At 42.0% G+C, this 27,622-nt stretch overlaps 1 protein-coding gene across 6 annotated transcripts; it reads right to left on the bottom strand.

The window, feature by feature from the left end:
• Positions 1–1,461: 1,461 nt before the first annotated feature.
• CCHCR1 (coiled-coil alpha-helical rod protein 1) lies at positions 1,462–27,563 on the bottom strand. Of its 6 annotated transcripts, none has more exons than XM_060690873.2 (18): positions 26,657–27,563; positions 25,818–25,904; positions 24,777–24,984; positions 22,652–23,144; positions 21,727–21,869; positions 21,513–21,633; positions 20,595–20,705; positions 17,640–17,789; positions 15,704–15,814; positions 13,093–13,199; positions 9,807–9,919; positions 6,942–7,014; positions 5,716–5,846; positions 5,160–5,369; positions 3,068–3,169; positions 2,482–2,633; positions 2,299–2,404; positions 1,462–1,658 (listed from the first exon to the last, which is right to left on the bottom strand). In XM_060690873.2, the coding sequence occupies exons 2-18, from the start codon at positions 25,885–25,887 to the stop codon at positions 1,558–1,560; spliced, it is 2,502 nt and encodes an 833-aa protein (XP_060546856.2). In that variant the 5' UTR covers positions 25,888–25,904; positions 26,657–27,563; the 3' UTR covers positions 1,462–1,557. The 6 variants fall into 6 exon arrangements, with proteins under 6 accessions (XP_060546856.2, XP_087744241.1, XP_060546853.2 ...); XM_087888115.1 differs by having other exon boundaries at positions 27,328–27,437; XM_060690870.2 differs by having other exon boundaries at positions 27,195–27,372.
• Positions 27,564–27,622: the final 59 nt, after the last annotated feature.

Raw genomic sequence — 27,622 nt, 5'->3', positions numbered from 1 at the left:
CTTCAGCAGAGGGTTGGACTAGAGGACCTCCAAGGTCCCTTCCAACTCAGTTATTTTATTTAAGGGGGTCACCAGTCAACAAACCACCCTCTTCTGTTCTTCCCACACTTTTATTGGAAAAAACAAGCAGCAAAGAGGGAAACATCATCAGGCTGTCAACCATTTCTAAAGAGCCTCACCCTGCCCTCTTCCTAGTAAACAGAGGAAGACATTTATTTTTCTGTAAAAGTAATGTACAAAAGGTGGAATAGGGCCACTGGGTACTTTTAAAATACAGCAGGTGTTGTAAATGCTGAACATACTGGAAAGAAAACAAGAATGGTATGTGTTTAAGAACGTTTTGAGACTTTGAATAGTATGCTTAACACACTGAAATTATTCTAAACAAGACAGAACACACATTTCCACCATTCAAACCAATCAAGATTCAGTCAAATCAAGAGATGGTTAAAGATAAGATTTAAGTATCCCAATCCCTCTAGTAGGCAGAAACAGGATGGAATTCCCTATTCCCAATGCTTGGCAGAAGCACTAGGATGTTGAATCTCCATTTTCATAGTTCTATTAAATTCCTTCCCTGGCAATTCTTTCTCCTTTTCCCAAAGCAACAATTCCTTAAAAAACAAATCAAGGGAAGCATGGTCAAGGAGGGAAGGTTTATAATTTGGAGCTGTTATGTGGAATAAATTTGCTCATATGGAAACATTAGCCAGTATACCTTTTTTTTTGTTTGTTTGTTTTTTGAGAAATGGTGAGCATTTTGAGGAGAAATAAGCATGGTGATATTATTTAATGTATTAACAGAGGTTCTTAAGCAGTGGTAGCAAAAATAGAAAGCTGAATGTCTTAAAGAAATTAAATGGTTCTACCGGTATGTGCTATTTGTATTTTCTGGAGAGTAACTGTTTCTCTTTGGTTTTGTTGATAAATTCCTTTCAGAACATAATATCTTACTTCCTTTTTATCTGGTACAGCAAAATGAGTGTTTCAGACTGAATCTAATGTTATACTTTTATTTATTTATTTATTTAATGTATGGCATTTACAGAGGTCATGCACACTGATATACAAATATAGTTTAAAGTCTCAGAAAGTATGTGTGCGTGTGTGTGTGTGTAAGATATATGAACAATACTATATGGAAAATAAATTAAGATAAAACCATAATAAAATCACCATAGTATGGAGCCATAGAATTACAATGGAATGGATATTATAATTTGATATCTAAAAAAGTTAACTATCTTATTGCTTATGTGGCTGTGGTGAAATCATCCCAGTTGCCTTAAAACTGAATGTAATTGATTAATCTATTGTTAAGAACAATATAGCAAGGAATAGGCCTAACTGTGTTATGTAATATCAATTGGTATGATTTTTAGAGGTCCTAAACTATTTTTCCCCATCCAAACATGTGGGAGATCTGTGATAGTCTTTATGAGACAATCAGAACTTTGAAACTGAACATTTCAAATATAAATTTATTTACATCATTTTTATTACAAAATAAAATGATCTCTCTCATCCTTGCTTCTCCAATATTTTCCCACTGTATTTTTAAGTGTCCATAAGGGTGTTTGTATTTTTGTCAGGTTTTTCCTCCTCCAAGATAGCAGCACCCAGAGTTTGTAAGTCATCCAACACAGCAAATAGGGATTCTGTGAAAAGAAATATCTTTAAAGGATATGATGTGTTAGGGGCAGGAAGTCATCAACAAAATCCTGGACCAAACATCCTTAAGCCAGAAGAAAAAGGAAACACTAAAATTTAGGAAAAAACTCTCAAACTTTTACAAATAAGCTAACAATAAGAATTGCAAAGGATTACAGGAAGCAACATGTGATACTTATGTTAACTGGAGACAGCACAGGGGAAAAAATGAAGAATGGACTTTGAAATTGACTGAATTAGCAGAGATGGCAAAATTAACTGCTTTGCTTAGAGATAATGGATTAGGCAGCTTTATAAGAAACTGGAAACCGTCGGTGGATTTTCTATGAGTTAAATATAATAACGGATGGTTAACAGAGGGATTTGGAGATTAGTGTAATATTTAGTTTAACTTGTTGACTTTTAGATAGATAAGATAGATAGATAGATAGATAGATAGATAGATAGATAGATAGATAATAGATAGATAGACAGATAGATAGATAGATAGAATCGATTTATTTAGATAACAGCTTTTGTTTTGTTTCATTTTGTTTGTTTGTTTTTACTGTTTTGTGTTTTCTTTTTTATGATAAAACAATATATTTTTAAGGGAAAAAATAGAATTTTCACGCAACAAATCTATACCTTTAGATGGAGGACTAGTTCCTGTCTTTCCAATTGACTTAGCTGGGACTGCTGGCATCCGATTCTTTCGATACTGGGCTAATAGCCCTTCTTGCCTCAAGGTGGCCTATAAGAGGAAGGAAGCAATCTTAATGAAAAGCCAGCAATGGGGTAAACAATTCCCCCCTTACTGCTTGAACATACCATTAACACGTTTTTGTCCCTCTCAAGCTCTTTCAGAAGTCCTTCTAGACGGGCCATTTCCTGTTGTGTTGCAGACTCCTGAATTGTTGCCAGTTCCTCACTCCTTGCTTTGTCTCTGGCTGCCTGTCGCTCAGCTTGCCGAAGGGCAACCACTAAGGATGTAAGCACATTTAAAGAGGGATTCATGTTGCTGAGAGTGAGAAACACAAGCCTCTTGCCACTTATATCCGATTGCCCTAAGGTCAGTCAAACGATGCAGGCCATCTACTGTGAATGGCAGCAGCTCTTTGGAAGTTCAGATAAAGGTCATTCCAGGCTAAGTTCTGGATAGAATGGGTTTCCCTCCTGAATTGCAACCTGCCGTCCAGTCACTTGATAGTGAGATGGGCAACATATAAATTTAATAAATAAATATAATTTTTTTAGCATGGACCCAAGTAGTCCATCTTGCAACCTTAACCGTAGCTTGGCCTTGTAGTAAAAATCTTCTGTTATCCCTTTACCACAAAAGGCTTTTTAAAATATTTCTGCCACAGATAAAACATCTTCAGCCTTCTTCCATAGACAACAGCGTGACAACTCTTACCTGCTTTGGCGTGTTCTCTCCGTGCTGTATTAAGTGCTTTTTCCATTTCAGAAAGATCCTTCCGCAGTTGCCTTTCAACTTCCGTTACCTTCTCCTGCAGAGCTGAGAAGAAATGGCATTGACCTTAACTAAATGCCTACTGCTCGTAACCCATTTTTCTAAATTTAATGCCCTGGATTCCACGTGATTTCTGCTATTGGGGAATGGTCCTTTTTCATTTGATCATTGCCACCGCCAGCTCTCCATGTTTAAATGCAACTACCAAACCTAAATAAACCCCTTCTTGTTATGCATAATTGCTCATTAGATTTATTCATTATACCAACCCCTATCCATCACTCATAGGTAATACAGTTGCAAGAAAAAGTATGTGAACCCCTTGGGAGTACGTGGAGTTTTGCATGAATTGGTCATAAAATGTGCTCTGAACTTCATCTAAGTCACAACAATAGAAAAACACAGTCTGCTTAAAATAATACTACACAAACATTAGATGTTGCCATAGTTTAATTGGACATAACATGCAAAACTCCACGTACTCCCAAGGGGTTCACATACTTTTTCTTGCAACTGTAAGCCTCCAATCTCAATTATGTAATTTTTATATTTTAAATAGGGAGATTTGGGGGATTTTGTATGTGCCCCGTAAGGACTCTTAAGCAATGAGTGGCCCATCTAGTATATGTATTCAACTGTTGGGGCCCCCGTTATATGAAAATAGCAATAGCCATATTATCATTGATGATAGTATTTGAGAATATTGCTGCATCCAGGAAGTCAGAATAAATAATATAAAATGAAAGAGCTGGAAAAAAAAACACGCTGGAAGTCCTTCAATCTGATCATGTTCTGTCAGTCTGAAAAAAAATTACCTACCCATCTCAGTCTAATGGCAGAAAACGAAGAGGAACTAAAGAGCCTCTTGATGCTGGTGAAGAAAGAGAGTGCAAAAGTTGGCTTGGAACTCAATATTAAGAAAACTAAGATCGTGGCATCCGGCCCTCTCAATTCCTGGCAAATAGAGGGGGCAGAAATGGAGGTAGTGACAGATTTTCCTGGGCTCCAAGATCATCGCAGATGGGGACTGCAGCCAAGAAATTAAAAGATGCTTGCTCCTGGGGAGGAAAGCTATGGCAAATCTAGACAGCATACTAAAAAGCAGAGACATCACCCTGCCAAAAGTGCATATAGTCAAGGCTATGGTTTTCCCAGTTGCAATGTATGGCTGTGAAAGTTGGGACGATAAGGAAGGCTGAGTGCCAAAGAATTAAGGCCTTTGAACTATGGTGCTGGAGAAGATTCCTGCGAGTCCCTTGGACTGCAAGGCGATCAAACCGGTCAGTCCTAAAGGAGATCAACCCTGACTGCTCTTTAGAAGGTCAGATCCTGAAGATGAAACTCAAATACTTTGGCCACCTAATGAAAAGGAAGGATCCACTGGAGAAGAATCTAGTGCTGGGAAAGACTGAGGGCAAAAGAAGAAGGGGACAACAGAGAATGAGGTGGATGGATGGAGTCACTGAACCAGTAGGCATGAGCTTAAATGGACTCCAGAGGATGGTAGAGGACAGGAAGGCCTGGAGGAACATTGTCCATGGGGTCGCAATGGGTTGGACACAATTTTGCAACTAACAACAACAACAACCATCTCAGAAGGAATAACTGCAGGGGGAAAAAACCCTCAATGCCCATTAAGGAGGACTTCAAATAGATGAGGACCTTTTCTTAAAAGAACTTCATATCTCAGGTGTATCTTCAACTCAGCCTTTCTCATTAAGCTAAAAAAACTCAATTGTTGTTCACATTCAGGAAAGGGGCTGATCCAATATTTTAGGAAGGAGTAAGTCTACAAGTGTCTGATGCAGCACAGAAAATTCAGTTTACAGATAATATACCTGAGATACAAGGCAAATCTTAATACAGAACTGTAGTTCTCTGTGTTTTGGTGTTACAATTGCATTCCTGCAGCCTCAGGAATTTCTAATTGTTTCTATTCATCATCATAGGAAAAAAAAAAAAAAGAACCTTCTAATGCAAGAGCTTACTTATCTCCAGAAATCAATTCTTCCCATTTCTGAAGAACTTAACATACCTCTCTCATACTCTGCTCTTAATTGTCCCACCTCCTGTCTCAAACTATCTGCAGCTCCGGCAGTCCTCTGGAGCTCACTGTTGGTTGTTTCCAGTTGCTTTTCTGTAGCCTCCAACTGTTGCCTCAGTTCCTGCTCTGCCGCTGTCTTTGCCTCTAGCGTCTCCTGCAGGTGCTGCAACGTTCCCCTCATTTTGCTCAGATCAGTCTCCACTGTTTGGGAGAAGAGAGAAAAGAAAGGGTCAAAAGGAGAAAAGGAGACAGCAAACCAATATTGCTATATTCCTTCCCCAGAAGTTGGGAAAAGTTGTTCAATTCAGCCTTAAAAACAGGGAAGCATCAGTGAATGAACAAGGCCTCCTTGCCGCATTATTTCAGATTCCAGCTGTGGACACAGATGAATTTTCTTCCATGTGAAAGATTTCCTATATCTCTGGCCGAAGAACGGGCTAAAACTGGATTTTTTTTTCTGACTTGCCCATTTTCTAGAATGTTGAGCTGTGTGGAATATCCTGCCAGCCTGCACCAACTGTCTGAAATACAATAGTACTGAAATCACCTCTCTCTCTTGCTTCAGCCACCTTCTTCTCTATCAGTTGAGCCCCATGTTTAAGCTCCGCAGAGAGTCGGTCTCGTTCCTCATGCAGCATGTGTAACTCAGCTTGTAGGTCTTCATACGATGGCTGAATCCTGGAAAGAAAGGGTGAGCAGAAGCCATAAGTATTGAATCATACTTGGGACTTTCTCTTTTCACCTTGTCCATGAACGAAATATATATTGTGACTGAACTGCACTGATGCTTAGAAGTTCTGGTTTTTAGCTCTACCTCCCAAATACAGGTAATCCTCGACTTACAACAGTTAATTTAGTGACTGTTTGGAGTTACAATGGCACTGAAAAAAAGTGACTTCTGACTGTTTTTCACACTTACGACAGTTATGACATTCCCATGGTCACATGGATCAAAATTCAGAGGCTTGGCAACTGACTCATATTTATGACGATTGCAATGTCCTGGGGCCACCTTTTAAGGCCTTCAGATAAGCAAAGTAAATGGGCAGGACAGATTCACTTCACAATCACGTGGCTAACTTTAACAACTGCAGTGATTCACTTAACAACTGTGGCAAGAAAAATGTTGTACAATGGGGCAAAGCAAATGTCTCACTTAGCAACAGAAATTTTGAGCTCCATTGTGGTCGTAGCTTGAGGACTACCTCTACACAAAATATCTGAGGCATTCATTCCAGCTTTTCTCTCTCTGATGTAATTCACCATATATGGATCACAGATGGGAAACCTTTTTCGGGGTTTTGAGATTTCGCCATATTTGTGTCCTGCTTAAGAGTCTGTGAAGGGATCTGGATGAAAACTCAACAGATGGGGACTTTTAGCCACATTTTTGCATGTGAGAGGGAAGGTCTTAAAGTTACAAGTTTTAAAAGTTACAAAATGTCACCCCATTCTAGAGCTGTATGAGGGCACAAATGGGTGCTGGGGCTCACAGGAGGTCTAACACAAGGATGGGCTATTTGCAGAAAAGTATAGCACTTGGTTGGAATTCAAAACTCCATTTTAGCCATATATGCGCTGAATAGCCATAGGAAGTAATTTATCAGCCTCAATATCCATACATAATACTCCAGTGACAATAATTTGTAATATGCAAAAGAGTGGAGAAAATAATTGGCACTTCCCTTTTAAATAAACATACAGAATTATAAAGAGCTTAACCAATCTGCCTTTTACAGTAGTTATTTCTGGGACCTGGAATTTTGAACTTACTCTTGGTCTGTCCCTGCAATATGTTTTTCTTCTCGCTGAAGCTTTGCCAGTGCTATTTTCCGACATACAAGCCCTAGAACACAAAATAGAAACTGAACGGTAAAAATAAACTCCTCAAACCGAGATATACATAATTATATAATTACAGCGGGGGAAGGAGCGTATCGTATGAAATATAAAGGTTATTTGAATGAATGCAGAAATACCAGAGTTCAGGAAGCCATTTCATACACAACTACACTTAATTAAAACAAAATTATTCCCCCCTCCTGACTCCACAAAAGTCTGAGAGAGTTATTTTTACTTGAAGATGAAAAGAAACAACAGTTGGTGAACATTTCAATGACAATAAGCTCAATCCTCCACAAAAGAAATACCCCAAATAAGGGGGAAACACTTATTTATTTATTTAGCATATGGCAGGGGCGGGTTCCAAATCCTGTTGCTACTGGTTCGCTTGTGAGCGCGCAGCGCTTCTGCACACCAGTTCTCCCGATCCGGTACAAACTGACAGCAACCCACCACTGGCGTATGGCATATCATATATGGACTAGTAATCTATATTAACATTTCACTTAGATCAGTAGAACACAATAAAATATGCGTCTAGCCCAGAGTTCCCTAACCCTTCCAGCTTTGCGGACTGGTGGGGAGGGAGAGGGGATGGTTGTGTGTAAGCAGCTGGTAAGCGCATGCATGTGCACAGCTCCACTTGTACGAGTGGTGTGCCCGCACATCTGCCACTCACACAAACCGAGTGTGCGGGCACACACTCGCCGGCTGCTCGCGCAAGTGGAGATGCATGGGCAGAAACTTGCCTGCCGTTTCCATGGCCCGCTTGTAAATAGCTCATGGCCCACTAGTAGGCCACGGCCAGAGGTTGGGGCCCCTGGTCTAGGCCATCTAACCACTGAGATGCAAAAAAAACCCCTCCAAAAAAAAAACAAGCTCCAAAAAATAAGCACAATACGTTGATCACAGTAATCAAGTTTTGTTTTGGCAGTGATCACTGACTGCAGTTATCCATCCATCCATCCATCCATCCATGCTGCCCATCTCACCAAAGGTGACTAATGATAGGATAAGAAGTGGTAGGCAAGCAGCTGTAATGGTTTTAAACAAGAGAATGATTTCTGGCACGCCACAAGTTCATCATCTGTTTAATATCAGTTTTATATCATGGCTTCCACAAACTATAGTTTAGTAAAGATGGTAAGACTTCTATTTGCATTTATTTCACACCTTTGCTAAGGTGGAGTCCACCAAGATCATTAACTTACACAATGCACCATAATTATTATTATTTTTTGTCCCTGTTTGGTTTTTTTTTTGTCTTCATTATCTTATTTTTGTCTCTATTTGTTCTTTATCTTCATTGTTGATGTTATTTTATATTACATCATAAATGTTTTGTTTTTACAATTTACAAGTATTATATAGTAAGTTACCGATCGCAGTCACATTGGAGCAGGATACACGTATATTTATACATATTTATGTGTGCAAGTCAAACTTGATTTTGGCTAATTGCAAGGATAAGGCCACGCAATATTCTAGGCTACATTTTGGGAAGAGGTTTGCCGCTGCCTTCTTCCTAGGTGCCGAGAGGAAATGAGTGATCCAAAATAACCAGTAAAGATAGGACTAGAACTCAGGTTTTTCTGTTCCTTACTGACTTTACCAGCCAGACAGCAAAAATAAATGTTTAATATTAGGATTGTCTATGTATGCAGGAATCCAAATTAGTATTTTTGCCTCAACCCAGAAAAACAAATGGGAGCCCACCACCTCACTTGATAATTAGATCCACTGTTTAAATATTCAGGCTTAAGATGCTTTTTATAATACTCAACTGGAATCAGTTTTAAAATCTCATGTCCTGCACTTTGTAGTGAGAGAAAAAGCCCTGAACTTCTCTGTGAAACATGTTGCAATACTTGGTATTATTGTAACAAAACAAAGTGCAAAGGGGATTTCCTTTATTTGAATTAGCATTTGTATTGCAATAAGGCAAGAGAAATGTTTACAATTTCCATTTCAGTGCCTTCAACAGACAATAGCGGCAAATTTCTAAAAATAACACCCACCAGAAGAGCAGGAAGCTTACTTGAAAATAATAATTCAAAACTAACGTTTTGTAAAACCACAGCTGAATTGCTTTTTCTTGTTCTATAGGAAGTAACATACAGGTAGTTCTCAACTTACAACAGTTCACTTAGTGACCATTCAAAGTTACAAGGGCACTGGAAAAAAAAAGAGACATGACCAGTTTTCACGCTTACGACCACTGCAGCATCCCCACGGTCACAAGATCAAAATTTGGATGCTTGGCAACTAGTTCATATTTATGACTGTCGTAGTATCCTGGGGTCACGTTTTGTAACCTTCTGAAGAGCAAAGTCAGTGGGGAATCCAGATTCAATTAACAACCGTTACTAACTTAACAAATGATTTACTTAACCACTGTGGCAATGAAAATTGCAAAATGGGATGAATTCACTTAAATAATGTTTCACTCAGCAACATAAATTTTGGGCTCAATTGTGGTCATAACTCAAGGACTACCTGTAATGGTTTAATGGTATATAAAGCAAGGGTGGGGAACCATGGCCCTTTTATGACAGGGGGACTTCAACTCCCAGAATTCTTGAGCCATTATATTACAGGAAGTCAACAGGGCTGGCTCAGGAATTCTAGGAGTTGAAGTCCACCAGTCATAAAAGGACCATGGTTCCCCATCCCTGGTATAAAGAATTAACTGAATCGAGATGGGCGGCTATAGAAATTGAATAAATAAATGGGGGGAAACATGCCAGACAAGATTACAGTGAAGATCATTAATGCCCAGATTGCTCCATAGCTTACCTTGGATGGTGTCAACTCTCTTGGTTGCAAAACTGACCCTATTTCCCAGGCCCAGAAGCCTTGACAAAGCTGCCTTCCATCTCTCTTCCTGCCCCATCAGCTGCTGCTTTAGCCTAAAAAGCAATTGATTTGAATTTCAAAACTTTTCAAGATGTTTGGAATCTCTAACTTGGAAAGTAAGGGGTTCGTAATATACACCAAGGCTCTAAACCAGTACTATCCTTAAGATTTATATTGACTGTTTCCCTATGACTATCGTTAAGTGTTGTACCTTATGATTCTTGATGAGTGTATCTTTTCTTTTATGTACACCAAGAGCATATGCACCAAGACAAATTCCTTGTGTGTCCAATCACACTTGGCCAATAAAGAATTCTATTCTATTCTATTCTATTTGTACATATAAATCAATTAACTCTTGCAAAACACAGTGTCTAATTAACTGGGACTGTCTTGTAAATAAACAGTCTAATTATACTGATTTCCTAACCAGTTGTCCTTCTTCAGCAGGTAACAGATGTGGATGTATGTGGTAATGAATTCTTTTTTACACTTTCATTTTATTCTAATGTGGCGAATTTTCCCTAGAGTATATTCAATGAGTGAATTATTTCAGAGTGCAGGAAACATCACACCGATGGTGACAATCATCCAGATGGGGAATTTGGGCCCTTCAACACTTCAGGTTTTTACAACCTCCTAAAACTGAATGTCAATCTCCAGATTAGCTGGTAATAAACAGAACATATTGTAGATATTGGATCGATTCTGTCAGTACCTCAAAAAGGATACTGCAGAGCTGGAAAAGATGCAAAAAAGGCAAGCAAAAAAAAAGTTGCAAGGACAGGTAGTCCTTGACTTACAACCATTCTTTTGGTGACTGTTAGAAGTTTCAACAGCCCTGGACAAAGTGACTTATGACCAGTTTTGACATGGCCATTGCAGGATCCCCATCTCGCATGTATTTATGACAGTTGCAGTGTCTGAGGGTCATGTGATCCTCTTTTTGTGACCTTCTGACAAGCAAAGCCAATGCAGAAGCCAGATTCACTTAACAACCATGTTATTTAACAGAATAACCGAGTTGGGAGGAGCCTTGTAGGTCATCTAGTCCAACCCCCCACCCAAGCAAGAGACCCTACACCATTCCTGACAGATGGCAGCCCAGTCTCTTCTTGAAAGCCTCCAGTGATGAAGCTCCCACAACTTCCAAAGGCAAAGCTGTTCCATTGGTTGATTGTTCTCACTGTCAGAAAAATTGTCCTTATTTCCAGATTGAATCTCTCCTTGATCAGTTTCCATCCATTATTCCTTGTCTGGCCTTTGGGTGCTTTGGAAAACAGCTTGTCCCCCTCCTCTCTGTTTCAGCCCCTCAAATATTGGAACACTGCAGTAATTCACTTAACAACTGTGGCAAACAAGGTAATAAAATATGGCAAAACTCGTCTTGTTTAGCCAGTTTTGGGTTCCATTGCGGTTGTAAATCGAGAACTATCGTACTCCAATGAAGAACTACAATGATTACAGTTTTTTAACGTGGAGTAAGGCAAGCAATGGGATACATGACTGAAGACATAAAATCATTCAAGATATAGAAAATGTAGGTTAGGAACACTTCCGTCTCGCAATATTGGGTTTTTAAATAATTCACTGAAACTAAATGCAGAGACAGTCAGGGCCACTCTAGATCAGAAGCACTTCTTTTCCCAACAAATAGTTAAATTGTGGAATGTCAACGTGGATTATTTTACTAACATAGATTATTTTAAAAAGACTGGACAAATTCATGAACGATTATGCTACTGATACCATCTCCAGAATTATAAGCATACTTTAAATACCAGTTGCTATGATGCAACAAGAGAAAAGGGCTAGGCTCTCCTGTCCGTGCTTGTAAATATTCCAGATATACTTGGCTGGTCAATATTGGCACAGAAAACTAGAGTAGATGAGTCAACTGCAGTGATCAGTTGCAGATGGATTTTCTTATGATTAAGAGGGGAGAGGATCAAAAAACAAGGGGAGTAAAAATCACAGTGGCACAAAGCAACATATAGATTTAAAGCCAGAAATATTTTTGTTAGGTATATTACCAGAAAAATATGACAAAGGGAATATATATTTAATACTACATGTCTTGACAGCAGCGAGAATTGTATTTGCATAGCATTGGAAAAATGAGGAAACTCCTACAGATGAAATAATAATTTAAAAAATACTAGATTGTGCAGAAATGGATAGGTTAACATTAAAGATAAAGGATAAAGAAGATACAGAATACTTTTCAACATGGGATTTGCTTTATCAATGGTTAGATAATAGAGGTAGAAATTAGAAGTTGAAAGATTATTATGTATAAGTAAATAATATTATTATCACTATTATTATGTATAAGTAAACTGACCCAGACAATACACTGTTTACTAAGTGCTTATGTATGTTAAAGAAAAATGTATAATTTTTTTTAAAAAAATCACAGTGGATTGTGCACTGTTTGTTGTTGTCCAACAAAATGTCTCACAAATGAAAGAGGCGCTACCAAAGAGTTATTAGATTTATATTGTGCCTTTCCTCTAGGATCTCAAGTTACTTATGCAAGGTCTCCTTTTTGTTATTTGCAATAACAAAATAATCTTATAAGGATAAAGGTGAGAGAGACTGTGCAAGGAACCACCTACAGCATCAGGCAGAGGCCAATGTAACTGAGAAAGCCAGCAAAAAGTTATAGGCAGTCCTTGGCTTACAACCACAACTGAGGCCAAAATTGATGTTGCAAAGTGAGACAGACATTTGTTAAGTGAATTTTTGCCCCATTTTATGACTTTTCTTGTCACAGTTGTTAAATGCATCATTGCAGCGGTTAAATTAGCAACAGTTGTTAAGTGAATTTGGCTCCTCCAATTATTTTGCTTGTCAGAAGGTGGCAAATGGCGACCACATGAACCCTGGGACATTGCAACGGTCATAAATACAAGTCAGCAGCCAAGCATCTGAATTTTAATCACGTGACTATGGAGATGCTGCAATGGTCTTAAATGGAAAAACAGTAATAAGTCACTTTTTTCAGCGCCATCGTAACATTGAAGCTCTTTCCACATTCTGTGCATTTATATGGTTTTACTCCTGCGTGAACCTTTTTATGTTCAGTAAGATATCTTTTCTGAGGGAAACACTTCCCACACTCCAGGCATTTAGTTTCTCTAAATGAACTGTTGTAAGTCGAGGACTACCTGTACAAACAGAAACAATATTTGATGAAAAGCCTAGAATCCATTCTCTCTATTACCTGCTGACAAAGTCGGCCAGTTCCCGAAGGGCTTTTTCACCAGCCTCTGCCCTCTGTTGAAAACTATGCATTTGTTTGTTGCAGTGCAGCATCTCTGCTTGCAGAGTCTGTAAGAAAAGGAACGTTCTTTTTTGAATAGGCCGGAAAATTAATTCTTGTGATCTCTTCAGAATATACCATACAAGGTAGAAACTCTTAATGCTACTGCAAGGCCCTATTTTAGAATTAAATAACTATCTTTCTCATTCTAAGTTCCAATTTTAACCCTGTTTCTGGGTGTGCCAGTGGAAACAGGGGCCTCACCATCTCAAGGTTGACTCTGCCTTCCATTCTTCCGAGGTTGGCAAAATGAGGACCCAGATTGTTGATGGCAAACGCTGACTCTGTAAACCGCTAAGAGAGGGCTGTAAATGTTGTGACCTAGGCTTATTGAGTCATTACAATGCACAATTGGTCCCAAACAAACCTATTTTATTGTAACAGCTGAGAATTACATTCATTCCCAGCCGAGTCCCAATTAGTTGCAAAACAAGTCCTTTGGAAGGAGTCCTTTGGGATAATCACCAACCTTCTTCAAAGGCCCCACGAAGTTCAGAAACAAACAAGAGATGCCGACTGGAAACAGAGTTAGCAATGTTGCTTTCCTGCAAAAGGCCCAAGTGCCTTTGTTTCTCTTTTAAGCCTTATGGGAGGGGCCAATCATCTCCTGGCCTTACTCCCGAGTCGTCCTTTTTGCTTTAGCTGCTCTTGCCTTCTGGCAGCTCTGCGAATGCGTACACTAGGAACAGACTCCTCCTGTTCCTCTACCTCTCTGCTGTCCGACTCTGGGGGCTCCGGAGTCCGTGCATCATTCCCAGATGGCCCTGGCCCCATCTCTGCCTCCGATGCAGAGCCCTCGTCCAGGCCTTCCCGACTCCAGGACTGGCCCATGTTCCTCCCCAGCCTCCTCATTGTCTGACTCCGCTGCCAGCTCCGCAGGCTGCTGGCGGACCACAACAGTAAAGCACTGTGAAGCGGTTTATAAGTCTAAGTGCTATTGCTAGATCAATTCTATTTTTTAAAAAATTACCTCCCATCTTCGGATGGCTACCGAGAATTCCTAACACTTTTTCCCTAAGCAGATAGCAATAAAAAGTACACAGAAGTTACCTCTTGGCATAGCAATTTCTTTATTCAGGGGAAGGGACTGCTATCATCTGTTTTGTCTGGGAAGGACATTAGAGGTGAAATTCTGAGGGAAGAAAATGGCCACCTCTCAGGGGAATGCAGAAAGCATTAGGATCAGGAGCTGCATGTTCGTTTAGAATCTCTTCCTTGTTTAAATGGAAGATCCAAAATGGTACCGAGCCATCGATAATAGGAAAATGTGAGAATTGAACTGCTCCAGTTTTATGCTGCCAAGGGAACCAACTCCTGGCTTCCCTGATACTTTGGATTAATAAGAGAAGGCCTACCATTCTTCATCTATGGTGCACAAACTATCATGCCTTGAGATCTGGCCATCCTCTGGGCACTTGGGTGTCCCAAGTGATCCCTATAAGTCACTCCAGATCCACAGAAGACACCTCTTTGTTTACATCCAGAGAATGAAAGCAGATGGTTGGCTGCACTAAAGCCAATCAACATGTTGCTCAAATAGCAGTAGCACTTAGACTTATATACCACTTCACAGTGCTTTACAGCCCTCTCGAAATAGTTTAGAGCCAACCTACTGCCACCAAGAATCTGGGTCCTCATTTTACCAACCTCGGAAGGATGGAAGGCTGAGTCAACCTTAAGCCGGTGAGGATTGAACTCCTGGCAGTGAACAGAGTTAGCCTGCAATGCTGCATTCTAACCACTGAGCCACCATGGCTCTAATAAATCAAGGAGAAAATAAATTATGTGTAGAGCTTTGCCCAAAAGCTCCTCCTTTCATTTTCTTCCATCAATTACCAACTACCAACTACTATCAGTCACTCTGGGGACAACCATTTTCAAATAATATCAAGATCACGTGAAGTGTTAATACCACTTTATAATGCCTTGGTAAGGCCACACTTGGAATACTGCATCCAGTTTTGGTCACCACGATGTAAAAAGGATGTGGAGACTCTAGAAAGAGTGCAGAGAAGAGCAACAAAGATGATTAGGGGACTAGAAGCTAAAACATATGAAGAACGGTTGCAGGAACTGGGTATGTCTACTTTAATGAAAAGAAGGACTAGGGGAGACATGATAATAGTGTTCCAATATCTCAGGGGCTGCCACAAAGAAGAGGGAGTCAAGCTATTCTCCAAAGCACTTGAGGGCAAGACAAGAAGCAATGGGTGGAAACTAATCAAGGAGAGAAGCAATCTAGAACTAAGAAGAAATTTCCTGACAGTTAGAACAATTAATCAGTGGAACAACTTGACTCCAGAAGCTGCGAATGTGCCAACACTGGAGATTTTAAAGAAGAGGTTGGATAACCATTTGTCTGATGTGGTGTAGGGTTTCCTGCCTAGGCAGGGGGTTGGACTAGAAGACCTCCAAGGTCCCTTCCAACTCTGTTATTCTATTTCTATAATACAGAGGGATCTGTAGTCACAAATCTTTCTGTTTCAAGAGGGGTTGTGTGAGAATATATTACCTTGTTTCTTACTCTTTCCATATCCGTTTCAGCAGTTTTGTCCTCAAGACTGTGGAGCAACAAAGCTACTTTCTGTTCTCTAGAAGCCACTTCTTCTTCCATGTCTTTTACCTGGGGATAGTGAATTATCCACTTATAAGTACCTCAAGGCAGTGAATATACATAATACTCCTTCTTCCTCATTTTCCCCACGATAACCCCGTGAGTTGAACTGAAAGTGATTGGCACAAAGTCACCCATTTAGCTTTCATGCCTAAGGCAGGGCTAGAACTCACAGTCTCCTGGTTTTTAGCCCAGCACCTTAACCACTACACTAAACTGGCTCTTATTTCTTGGGTTTCAAGGTTGCCCAACTCCAAAAAGACTCTGGAGGATTTACAGTTTTTAAAAGAATACGTAAGGCTGGATACAATGCTACTTAAGTTTTATAATGTACTTCCAAGCATGTAAAGGCATGTGAAATCCTTTACATGCCTTATATATTTTACTCCTCACACATCTGCCACCAGACTTTAAAAACAAAGATGGATAAAACAATATAACAGAAGAAACAATAAACCAAAATGTCGGATCGGCAATTTAAGGGGCATACTGTGAGCACCACTTCAAATAATATAGGACCCAGTGAAAGCCGAAGGCACAGCAATGATCAAAACCAATCACAAGAAAACAAACTATATAAATATGATTAGTCCATATTAGTTTTTAATAACTTCCCCCTTCTGTAACATTGAAAAATACAGAATATTTTTCTGTATTTACTTTTCAGAATATTTTAGGAAGCTTTGGGAGTCAAGAGGCTGTGCACTCTTGATTTAAAAGTATTCTAACGCAGATGAGGTAGGAGCTGAGGCTGAAATTGACTTGCATAGTAAGTCATGGTTTGGCTTGCCTAGTAAATCATGGTTAAAGGCAAAATCTACACATCTCATGATTCAAGTTCAATCTCTTAGCCGCTAACCAGATTCAACTCATGAATTTTTCATACAACCTCATTCATAATAACTAGCAAGCCCAACAGCCTTTCCACACAGTGACAAGTACTTTTATCACCCTAGGCCAGGCGTCTGCAACCTTACAACACTCAAAGAGCTATTTGGACCCATTTCCCACAGAAAAGAAAACACCGGGAGCCACAAAACCCTTCCTGTGCCTGACTATTTCTTGAGCGGCCACAAAACTAGCATATGTAGTTGAATTAAACATTCTGTTTTCTTCTGAAACTTTTCTTTTTCTTGGATTTATCCATGGTTGGCCTACCAGGGGTTGAAAAGCTCAATAAATTGCATGCCGGCGGGTGTCGCACATTGGCAGTTGTGACGCATATTTTGAGTGACAAGGAGCCGCAGCAGAGGGGTGAAAGAGCCACATGCGGCTCCAGAGCCGCAGGTTACTGACCCCTGCCCTAGGCAATTAGAATTTTTCATAGCCACCATTCACATCTCATCAGAAAATCTAGGTGTTCAGCATTCTCTTCCCACTCTCTCCCAATCTTTCCTGACAAACCTAGAAATCCTAGTTTACCATGCTCCATTTGGGCTTTTCTAGAGAATGTACCCATTTCCCAATGAATGCACTGGGAAGATCAGTATATGCATTTAATCAATTCAACCAAACAGCAACAGCACTTGGGACTTATCTGCTGCTTCACAGTGCTTTACAGCCCTCTCTGAGGTTTACAGAGTCAGCATATTGCCCCCAATAATCTGGGTCCTCATTTTACCCACCTCAGAAGGATGGAAGGCTGAGTCAACCTTGAGCCCCATCAGGATCGAACTGCTGGCAGTGGGCAGTTAGCCTGCAGTACTGCATTCTCACCACCACAGAGCCTGATAAGTTAAGGAGTTCCCATTTGTAAAATGCACAACATCTGTTATTTTCTGTGTATATTCTAATCCGCTCAGGCCCCCAGTCCCTGTTCATGGATAAACCGTACCTTCTTCTCCAAAAGTTTAGTGTCATCCCTATGACTCAGCTCCTGAGACTTCAGCTGCACCAGGAGAGAAAATACTTTCTCCCGCCATCTGGTCAGCAGGCACTGAAGTTTTTGAGATGACTCAGACTGGAGAGGGTCCTGGAGATGCACCTGAGAAGATAAAGCACAAAATCAGACCTCCAACATACTTATCATCCCTTTCTACTCGGAATGATTGCAGATACCAGGAAAGACAAATGCACCATTGGTGGCATATGGAAAAAGACAAAGTCTTGTTCTCAAAAATGCTAGACTTTTCAGATGCAAGAAAAAGCTTCCACTCATAAAACTATCAAGATATGAAAGCCCCTGGGAAGCCATCAATTTCAGCGGGCCTACATCCCTTCCTCCAAACATTTTCCTGTTTCTGTAACTAGGATCACAATTCACAACATGGTATCCAGAGAGAAATATGAAAATAGACATCACTCTTAGATCCTGCCAGGCTCATTGAAAAAAATGTGTAATTAAAAAATGAGTTGCAAGTCTGTCTCCAGCTCTGTTGTCAAGAATGCTTGCTGTTTCAGTATGTTTTCTTAGAAAGGGAACATGACAGGAGAGCAAGTTTGGTGCAGTGGTGAAGGCATCAGGCTAAAAGGAGCCATGGTGGCACAGTGATTCGAATGCAGTATTGCAGGCTAATTGTGCCCACTGACAGGAGTTCAAACCTCACGGGCTCAAGGTTGACTCAGCCTTCCATCCTTTCGAGATCAATGAGGACCCAGATTGTTGGGGGCGATATGCTGACTCAATAAACTTCTTAAAGGGTGCTGTAAATCACTGTGAAGCGGTATATTAGTCTAAGTGCTAGTGCTACTGCTAGAAAGGGGGAGACTGAGTTCCAGTCCAGCTTTAGGCACAAAGCCAGTTGGGTGACCCTAAGCCAGTCATTTTCTCTCAGCCCTAGGAAGAAGACAATGGCAAACCATTTCTGAAAAACCTGACAAGAATACTGCAGAGACTTGTCCAAACAGTCTCTGAGAATTAGTCATGACTGAATGGGAAAAAAAGCAATCATAGTAAGCAACTGAAGCCCTGTGCTTTGTTTCATGCTATGTTTTTAAATGGGAGGGGGGAACTTTCTTGACAGCAGTTACTAGTTATTCATTGTTCAGGAGCTGTGATGATCACGAGCATTGTACCAAAGAGCTGGGCAAAATATAATCCAAAGGTACTATCTTCCTTTAGTTGGCAGCAAAGTTTCCTCCAGAATTAGTAACTCTACTTCTGCACACTCATTTATTATTTATTTATAAAATGGGCTTTTTAAAAAAAATCTAAGCTTTTTTAGAAATCAAAACCAATGTTAAAACGATACAATTTATTAAAATTAAAAAGAAATATAAACCAATTTAAAATAAAGAATAGAACCTTTACACACATAACTATAAAATAGCATGACAACAGCTGATCAGTTAGAGATGGGTTAGAGAAGACTTAGAAGAGTTAGAGGTTGCAGTGGATTCCTACAGAGAGCAGGGGTTTGACTAGACAATCGACAAAGTCCCCTCTAGCTCTTACATTCTATGACAGGGGTGTCAAACTCAAGGCCTGGATCCGGCCTGCAGGGTGCTTAGATCTGGCCTGTGGGGCCACCCTGGAAACAGCAAAGGACCGGCTTGCGGTGCCTCCATTTTTTTCTGGCAGAAGGTTGCAGGAGACCATCGCAGCTGAAAATGGAGCTCAGGAGCTCGTTTTTGCTGGCAGAGCACTTGGGCCACCGCAGGCTCTCCCCCGACACAAGTGACATTGAGCTGGCTACACCAACCTGGCCTCCCAAAGTCAAACATAACCCTGATGCAGCCCTCAATGAAATTAAGTTTGACACCCCTATTCTATGATCTATTGCAGGGTTCCCCAACCCCTGGGCCATGGCCCGTTCCAAACCAGGCCATGTCAATGGCGGCCGAGCGTCCTCATGTGCACAACTCCACTTGAGTAGCGAGCACTTATTTGCGTGAGAAGTTCCATTTGCTCGTGTGCAAATAGAGCTGAGCACACGGAACCATCTGCTTTCCCATCCACCACCCCATCCCACCTCACCCCACCAGTCCACAAAGCCAGAAAATTTAGGGACTGATCTATTAGCAATTTGTACTGATAATGTTCTCTCTCAGTTCATCACATTTCACATCTTTAGCACACAAGGTCTCTGCAAAAGGCCATTTTCCCTAACTGATGTGTAAAAGGCACTTGTGGGCCTTCTACAGAGCCTTACAGTGGGGTCCCCAATCCCTGGGTCGCGGCCCATTCGGAACTGGGCTGTGCAAACAGCGTGTGTGCGTGTGCGCGCAGCCCCACTCATGAGCGGTGGGCGCCACTACTGGCAGCTCCACTCATGCGAGCGGATGTCTCCCCTCACAGAAATCCATCCCCTATTTACCACCACCACCACCACCACCCTAGGCCCCAGAAAGGTTGGGGAATGCTGATATACAGTACAGCAGAGGTGTCAAACTCAAGGCCTGCAGGGTGCTTAAATCTGGCCTGTGGAACCGGCCTGAAAATAGCAAAGGACCGGCCCACGGTGCCTCTGGCAGCCAAAACAGGGCGTGGGGGGGCACGCACCTTGTTTTCAGTCTGGATGGCCTCCTGCAGCACTTTGCTGGCCAAAACAGGGTGTGAGGGACCGCATGTGACATGGGGGTGTGCACATGGCCGGCAGGGTGCTGCAGGTGTCTGTCCCGTCTCCTCCCCCCCCCCCCGCCAGCTGGCACACGGAAGAGAACTACAATGCTGATCTGGCCCTCAAAGAAATCCAGTTTGACAATCCTGCAGTATCCAGATCTTACATTGTGTAGGGCTTTATATTCCATTACAAGTACCGGTATTACAGCAATGCTATATGGATCATTATATTCGAAACCCCAATTAGATAAGACATCAGAATTTTCTAAAATGCTCAAATGAAATCACCTTTTTATCAAGCTCGGTCTCCTGCAGAGTCAAGATATCACCTAACGAAGCCACACGAACTTGCAGAAGCTCAGCTGTCATTTTCAGAGCCTCCTTCTCATCCTCAAGTTGCTGAAACAAAAAGAAAAATGGTGCCCAGGTAATCCTCAACTCTAACAGCCTTCGTTCAGTGGCTGTTCAAAGTTACAATGACGCTGAAAAAAGTGACTTTTGTCCAATTTTCACATACAACCACTGGCATGGAATTCAAGGAGAGCTGTGACTACAAGCTTTAACAGCAGTGAGACTGCCTTCGAAGGCCATCTGCTGGTTGACCAATGGGCTTCCTAATGGAGCTGGTCGAAAGAGCAGACTGCTAGACTGGATGGGTCAGAGGGCCAAAGCAATAGCCCTGTTTATTGTTATCTTCCTCCATCTTTCCTGAGTCTTCACACCACCCGTTTCGGGTCAACGCTCAGGGCTCAGGACCCCGGACAGCACCCTGGGATCCGGGGAGCTGGTTGAGTCTTAAAGCAGATTCGGGTTAATGTCAGGGTTCCAAGTAACACCCCCAACAAAAGAAGACTCCGAGGCTTGAGGCTCCTTAAAGTTCCATTTTATTAGAGATGTCATATTGGCACATCTGAAAGCTTCCAAGTTTTCCCCACCCAAAAGAAAGTCAAAGATCCATTCCCTGCACCCACATGTCCATCACATGGTCCAATCAAAGCACTGTCCCAACTGGAGATGCCTCCCAGTTCCAACCCTCCAGGTGCAGGGCAAGATGTCCTTGACTCTCTGAGAAAGGAATGTTATTATGACTATATATTACCCTGGCTCCATACAATCCCCCCTCCCAGTTTCCCACAGTAGTAAATGTGGCAGGCCTGAAGATTCAATGCAAAAGATGGCTTCCAGGCCTGACACTTATAGCCTCACCTGTATTCGATTTATCAGCCGCTCCTGTTCAAAACCAGGTTTACTTGACTTCTGCTCCCCCACATAGGTCTTAAACTGCAGCACCAAAGCATTCTGGGTAGCCAGTTCTGCCTCAGTCACGCTGGAAGAAAGAACCAGGGACTACCTTGAATAAGATCTCTGTACCAGGGAAGGGAGAGGTGTGAAGAGGGAGAGTGAAGAAAAATTAATCAACCTGAGTTGGTTCTGGAGTATATCTTTTTTCTCCCTTAATTGACTGGCTTCCTTACGCTGAGCTTCCAAATCCTGCTGGAATGCACATATCTGATGCTTCAAGGAAGTCGCTTCAGCTTCGTAGACTTCAGACAGCTCATTCAGCTGTAGGAGGAAAAAGAGAAGCTGGAGACTTGGTACATAGGCTCACCTCTATTACTCTGTTTGAAATTACAGGTAGTCCTCGACTTACAGCCACAATGGAGCCCAAAATTTCTGTTGCTAAGCGAGACAGTCATGAAGTGACTTTTGTCCCATTTTGCGACCTGTCTTGCCACAGTGGTTAAGTGAATCACTGCAGTTGCTAAGTTAGTAACATAGATGTTAAGTGGAACTGACTTCCTCAATGTCTTTGCTTGGCAGAAAGTTGCAAAAGGTGATCACATGATCCCGGGACACTCCAACTGTCATAAATATGAGTCAGTTGCCAACCGTCTGAATTTTTATCATGAGACCTGAAAAAGTTGTTAAGTATGGAAAAAGGGTAAGTCACTTTTTTTTTCAGTGCCGCTCTAACTTTCACTGGTCACAACTGAACTGTTGTAAGTCGAGGACTACCTGTAACTGCCCTCCAATGCTTTCTTTTCCAGAGAGCTTTGCAACTTATTTTATTCTATGCCTTTTCTAAAAAAAAAAAAAAAAAAAAAATCCTCCCGAGCTGTGGTTAGAATGCAGTATTACAGGCTGATTCTGCCCACTGCCAGCAGTTCAATCCTGAAAGGACTCAAGGTTGACTCAGCCTTCCTTCCTTCCGAGGTGTGTAAAATGAGGACCCAGATTGTTGGGAGCAATATACTGACTCTATAAACTGCTTAGAGAGAGCTGTGAAGCACTATGAAGCGATATATAAGTCTAAATGCTATTGCTATTTTTCATTCTACAGTTACCTTTGCTTGGTACTCTTTCAGCACTGACTGTCGGCATTCTTGAACCATGGTCTCCTGCCTCCTCCACTCCACCTCTCGCTCTTCCTTCATCTGCTGCAGCTCTCCCTGTGCCAGGGCAATTTCATGGTTGCTCCTTTCCTTGGTTGACTCCAGTTCCTCCCTCAGGAAATCTGCTTTCAACTGACTTTGCTTCCTGAGCTCTTCCAATTCATTCCTTAGGGCCTCCTTCTCTTGCTGACTACTTTTCCTGACTTCTTCCAGTTGGGTCTTCAGGATAGCAACTTCAGTAAGGTTCTGGCTTTTGAGGAAGGTTAGTTCTCCTTGGAGATTGGACAGGGTACTTTCCCGAGCAGCTATGGTTGCCTCCTGTTGGGCAGAGGAAACTCGGAGGGCGCTAACCTCTGACTCCAACCGCTGGATCTCGTGGAGCTGATGGGAGATGATTTCAGCCTGTTGAGACATTGCCAGGGTGACATTTGAAGGCTCAGCCAACCTATCCAAGGACCGTGGATAGAAGAGAGGAAGATGTCAGCACATTCTCCTATCTCAAGAGAGAATGCTCTAGGCCAGGAGTGTCAAACTTGATTTCATTGAGGGCCGCAACAGAGTTGTGTTGGGGCTGGGGGGGGGGGGAGGGCATGGCTGGGAGGCAGCATGGCCAGCTCGATGTCACTCATGTCGGGGGCACCTGTGGTGGCCAACTGCTAAGGCAGGACTTTCCTCCTTCCCTCTCAGTATTACGTTCCTTCCTTCCTTCTCTTCTCAAGGCCTGTGGGCCAGTCCTTTGCTGTTTCCAGGGCAGCCCTGCGGGCCAGATCTAAGGCCTGGATCCGGCCCAAACAGGCCTTGAGTTTGACACGCCTGCTCTAGGCGTGCATCCTGATTGCAACCTTCCAGATTTGTGAGCTTCACTTCACAGAATTGCCCAGCCCGCATAGCTATTGCTGTAAATCCTGTCCATACAATCTGAAGGGCATCTCTACATTAGGAAGGACAATTCTAGGAGCTGCTCACTTAATAACAGAAACAACGGAATGCATAATATTTCCTTGCTAAAAGCCACGAGTCAAGGAGACCATAAGTAGGTTGATCTGCTATACAGGTAGTCCTCAACTTATAACCATTCGTTCAGTGACCGTTCAAAGTTACAATGGCCCTGAAAAAGGTGACTTACAACCGTTTTTTTCAGACTTACACCTGTTGCAGCATCCCCTTGGTCACGTGATTAAAATTCAGACGTTTGGCAACTGGCCTGTATTTTATGACGGTTGCAGTGACCTGGGGTCATGTGATCACCTTTTGTGTCGTTCTGACAAGCAGTCAATGGGGAAGCCAGATTCACTTATCAACCATGTTACTAATTTACCGTATTTTTTGGAGTATGACACACACCTTTTTCCCCCAAAACAGAGGGTGAAAATCTGGGTGCGTCTTATACTCCGAATGTAGCCCCGCCCAGCTTCTCAAATGGAGCTTTCAGAGGCTGAAAAAAGCATCAGAAAGGAAGCTTCATAAAAAAAGCCCCCAAAACAGAGCTTCAGAAAAGAAGCCCTCAAAAAGAGCTTCAGAGGCAAGAAAAGAAAGTTTTTTCTGAAACAGTGTTTCAGAAGTTTCAGAGGCAGAAAAAAAAGCAAAAAAAAGCAAGGCACAGAGCTCACAACCAAGGAACCTGTTGCTAAAAGTCACCTCTGGGAATAGCTGATTGGGGGTATTCCGGGAGGCCGATCCACCTGCCAATCAGCTTTTTTTTTTTTCCTCCCCAAAAACTAAGGTGCGTCTTATACTCCGGTGTGTCTTATACTCCAGTGCGTCTTATACTCCGAAAAATATGGTAACTGCCATGATTCACTTAACAACTGTGACAAGAAAGGTCATAAAATGGGGCAAGCCCCACTTAACAGCTGTCCTAGCAACAGAAATTTTGGGCCCTATTGTGATAAGTGGAGGACTACCTGTACCGTGTCCAAAGAAAACAAAACTAGAGAAAAATGAATCTAAAAGGTGCCGCTTTCAATCGCTTAGCTAAGAAACAGTTCAAAGCATGTTCTTCTAATAGTTTCCTCTCCCAGCTCACACAGAATTTTAAAAAGTTCAGAGAAAATGAATAAGATACAGAAATGTTCACCTGGTCTTATCTTTTGGGTCTTCTGTCGTATCTACTTTTGTATTCCATTTTTGAAGTTCGTCTTTCAAACGCAAATTCTCTCGTCGGAGTTCAGCAGCTTCCTCCCAGTTAGGGTAAGCTGTGGCCCCCAAGAGCCCAGTAGTAGACACTGTTGGAGGTGGTGCTGATTGGCTCTGGAAATGTGAAGGTGGAATCAATTCTTTAAATCCTAAGGGGGGAAAAACACAGAAAACACCTAACCTCATGATTTTCTATTTGGATCTATAATGCTAAGCCAGACTCTCACCAGATAGAAAACCATTAGTTGTTAATGAAAACACAGAACGGGGATCTTAAGTTTTACCCAGACAGCTGTTGTGCTAATTTAAGTATGCCTATGCTACCTTTGCAAACTAAGGAAAGAAAATTATTTGGTGAAAAAAGATCAGGAAAGAAATGGAAAACACAAATATTTCTTTGCTCTTCTGGCCACCTGATCAATTTCTCACACCTTTATCAGAAATCCTCAGAGGTCAGAGAGCACCACAGTGAGATACAGGACTGTTTTCTGAAAGGGTATGGTGTGTGTGTCTGTGTATACACCCATACACATACATCTTCAAGTCAATATTGACTTCTGGTGACTACCTGGACACGTCCTGCAGTTTTCTTAGCAAGATTTCAATAGTAGTTTGCTATTGCCTGCTTCCTGGGGCTGAGAGGCAGTGACTGGCTCAGGATTACTTGGCTGGCTTTGTGCCTAAAGGAAGACTAGAATTCCCAGTCTCCTATTTTCTAGCCAAGTGCCTCAACAATTATATCAAACTGGTTCTGTAAAAGGCTTTATAGGCAACATTTTGAACTGCAACCAGAAGTGCAAGTTATGCTTTTTGTGGTTAGTCTCAGGAAATAATCCAGATGATTTACTTTGTTCTTAGTGGATTTCAGGTACATTTCTACAGAACACACACAATGCATTAAATAGGCTAGCTTAGAAGTTGCAACCGTAGCGATAACTTTATGGCTAGGTTATCTCTAAGAAGGAATTTGCTGATTCTTTACCAGTTGGCCTTGTAGTCTGGAACACAGCAGGGGGGTCCAGATGCTTGCCTGAATCTTTCTTCTTGTCCATGGTCTCACTTCAAGGTCCTTCAAAATATACAAATACTTTGAATAATAATTTCAATTCTACTCATGACAATTTAAACACATTATTAAAACAAAATGTCACTATCAAACGAACAGAACACTCATGTGAAAATTAATTAAATCTATTACAATTGAAGGCCTTTTTTGCAGGACTCTAAAGAAGCCAGACCCCTGATTAAGGGAAAATGCCCTATAACCCTAAAGGCAATGACTGAGAATAACAGAATTGGAGGGGACCTTGGAGGTCTTCTAGTCAAACCCGCTGCTCGAGGAGACCCTACACCAAATGGCTGTCCAATGACAGAAGACTGATCACAAGTCAAAATCTGATGAGTTGATGGCACTCAGGAGTATCTTTCCAGATAATTCCACTATCTGAGAAGGATTACATAAAGCAGTGTCTCTTAAAGGGTGCACGCTCACATTTGCGAACAGGTAGGGAAGGTAAATGAATCCCACCTCTGGATGGCGTGCTTGCCCACAGAGAGGGCTCTGCATGCCAGCTCTGGCACACATGCCATAGGTTCACCATCACGCAGGGGTGGGTTCTACTTACCTTTACTACCAGTTTGCAACGGGGCCGTGTGAGCGAAGCAAGCATGTATGCTCTTCTGCGCATGCGCAGAAGCGTTTTCATGGTGTCAGCTTCAGTGGGTGGGGCCTCCCGCCAGTTTTACTACCGGTTCTATAGAACCAGTGCGAACTGGGGGCAGCCCACCACTGCCATCACACCTTTAGGCTATGCAACCAACCTGGGACTCCGCATGACTGGAAGCTGCAGTCTCCACATTGGGGAAGATGGTTTTAGCCACACGATTCTCCGTTATAGTTCCTATATGGGCAATTCCACGACTTCTTTTTTTTCCCCCCCCTTCATTTATTGGCTTTTTAAACTTTCTGAATCTTATGAGTGTCAGATGTTTTAAAACAATCTGATGAAACATCATTCACCTCATTTCATGCAGTGAGTGCTTTGGGTTCAAGAGAAATTTATATACTTCTGATCTAGTTTCCTGGTTGGCAAATCCAGCATAAAACGTACCCTAAAATCAAGGATTAATCAATCAATCGAGCTGGAAGGGACCTTGGAGGTCTTCTAGTCCAGCCCCCTGCTCAAGCAGGAGACCCTATATACCATTTCAGACAAGTTATCTGTCCAGTCTCTTCTTAAAAACCTCCAGTGATGAAGATTCCCTTAACCAGTATTGGCGATTCAGACAATCCCAATGCCCCACATTAAGTTGTAATGAGAACTTCTCCTGGCTAGGTTGCTGTACATTTCATAGCTACCTGCGCATGAAGCCTCCTTTGGTTCAATTCCAATTTTTGTCCCCCAGCTCTAGATACAGCCAACCCAAAATAAGAAACAAAAGCTGGCGATTCAAGGCAACGCCCGCCCTTCAAAGCAGTTTCCCTAACACACCTCTCTCACGTTTCAACTCGCCCAGCATCCGCGAGTTTTCTGATTGGCTGTGAGGTGCTGGAACCCCGGTTCCCCAGATCCTCCCGCCTTTTCATTGGTTAATTAGTTCCTCGTTCCAATATGCCTCCCCCCCGTCCCCGCCCCTTTCGAATCTTTGCCAACGGTCCCTAACGTTCGGCCAACAGACGAGAATCTCAAACTGCTCATGCGCGTAGCGCCGCGGGCCGGATTGGAATGTAGGAGGGGGAAAAAAAAGCTTCGGTTGCCAAGAGAGGAAGCACTAGCTCCGCCCATC

This window comes from Pantherophis guttatus, chromosome 2 (assembly GCF_059756535.1).
Source record: "Pantherophis guttatus breed Tessera chromosome 2, ASM5975653v1, whole genome shotgun sequence".
Taxonomy (NCBI): domain Eukaryota; kingdom Metazoa; phylum Chordata; class Lepidosauria; order Squamata; family Colubridae; genus Pantherophis; species Pantherophis guttatus.
This window is presented reverse-complemented; position numbering and strand designations above follow the sequence as displayed.

Excerpts from the sequence above, each read along its gene's own strand:
- CCHCR1 (XM_034421566.3), bottom strand. The coding sequence starts at position 26,851 with ATGATGTTTCATCAGATTGTTTTAAAACATCTGACACTCATAAGATTC. Across the intron at positions 24,950-25,817 it reads CCAGACTACAAGGCCAACTG|AGCCAATCAGCACCACCTCC; the intron begins GTAAAGAATCAG and ends TCACATTTCCAG. Across the intron at positions 13,200-15,703 it reads TGGAAAGAGTAAGAAACAAG|ACTCTGCAAGCAGAGATGCT; the intron begins GTAATATATTCT and ends CTTTTCTTACAG.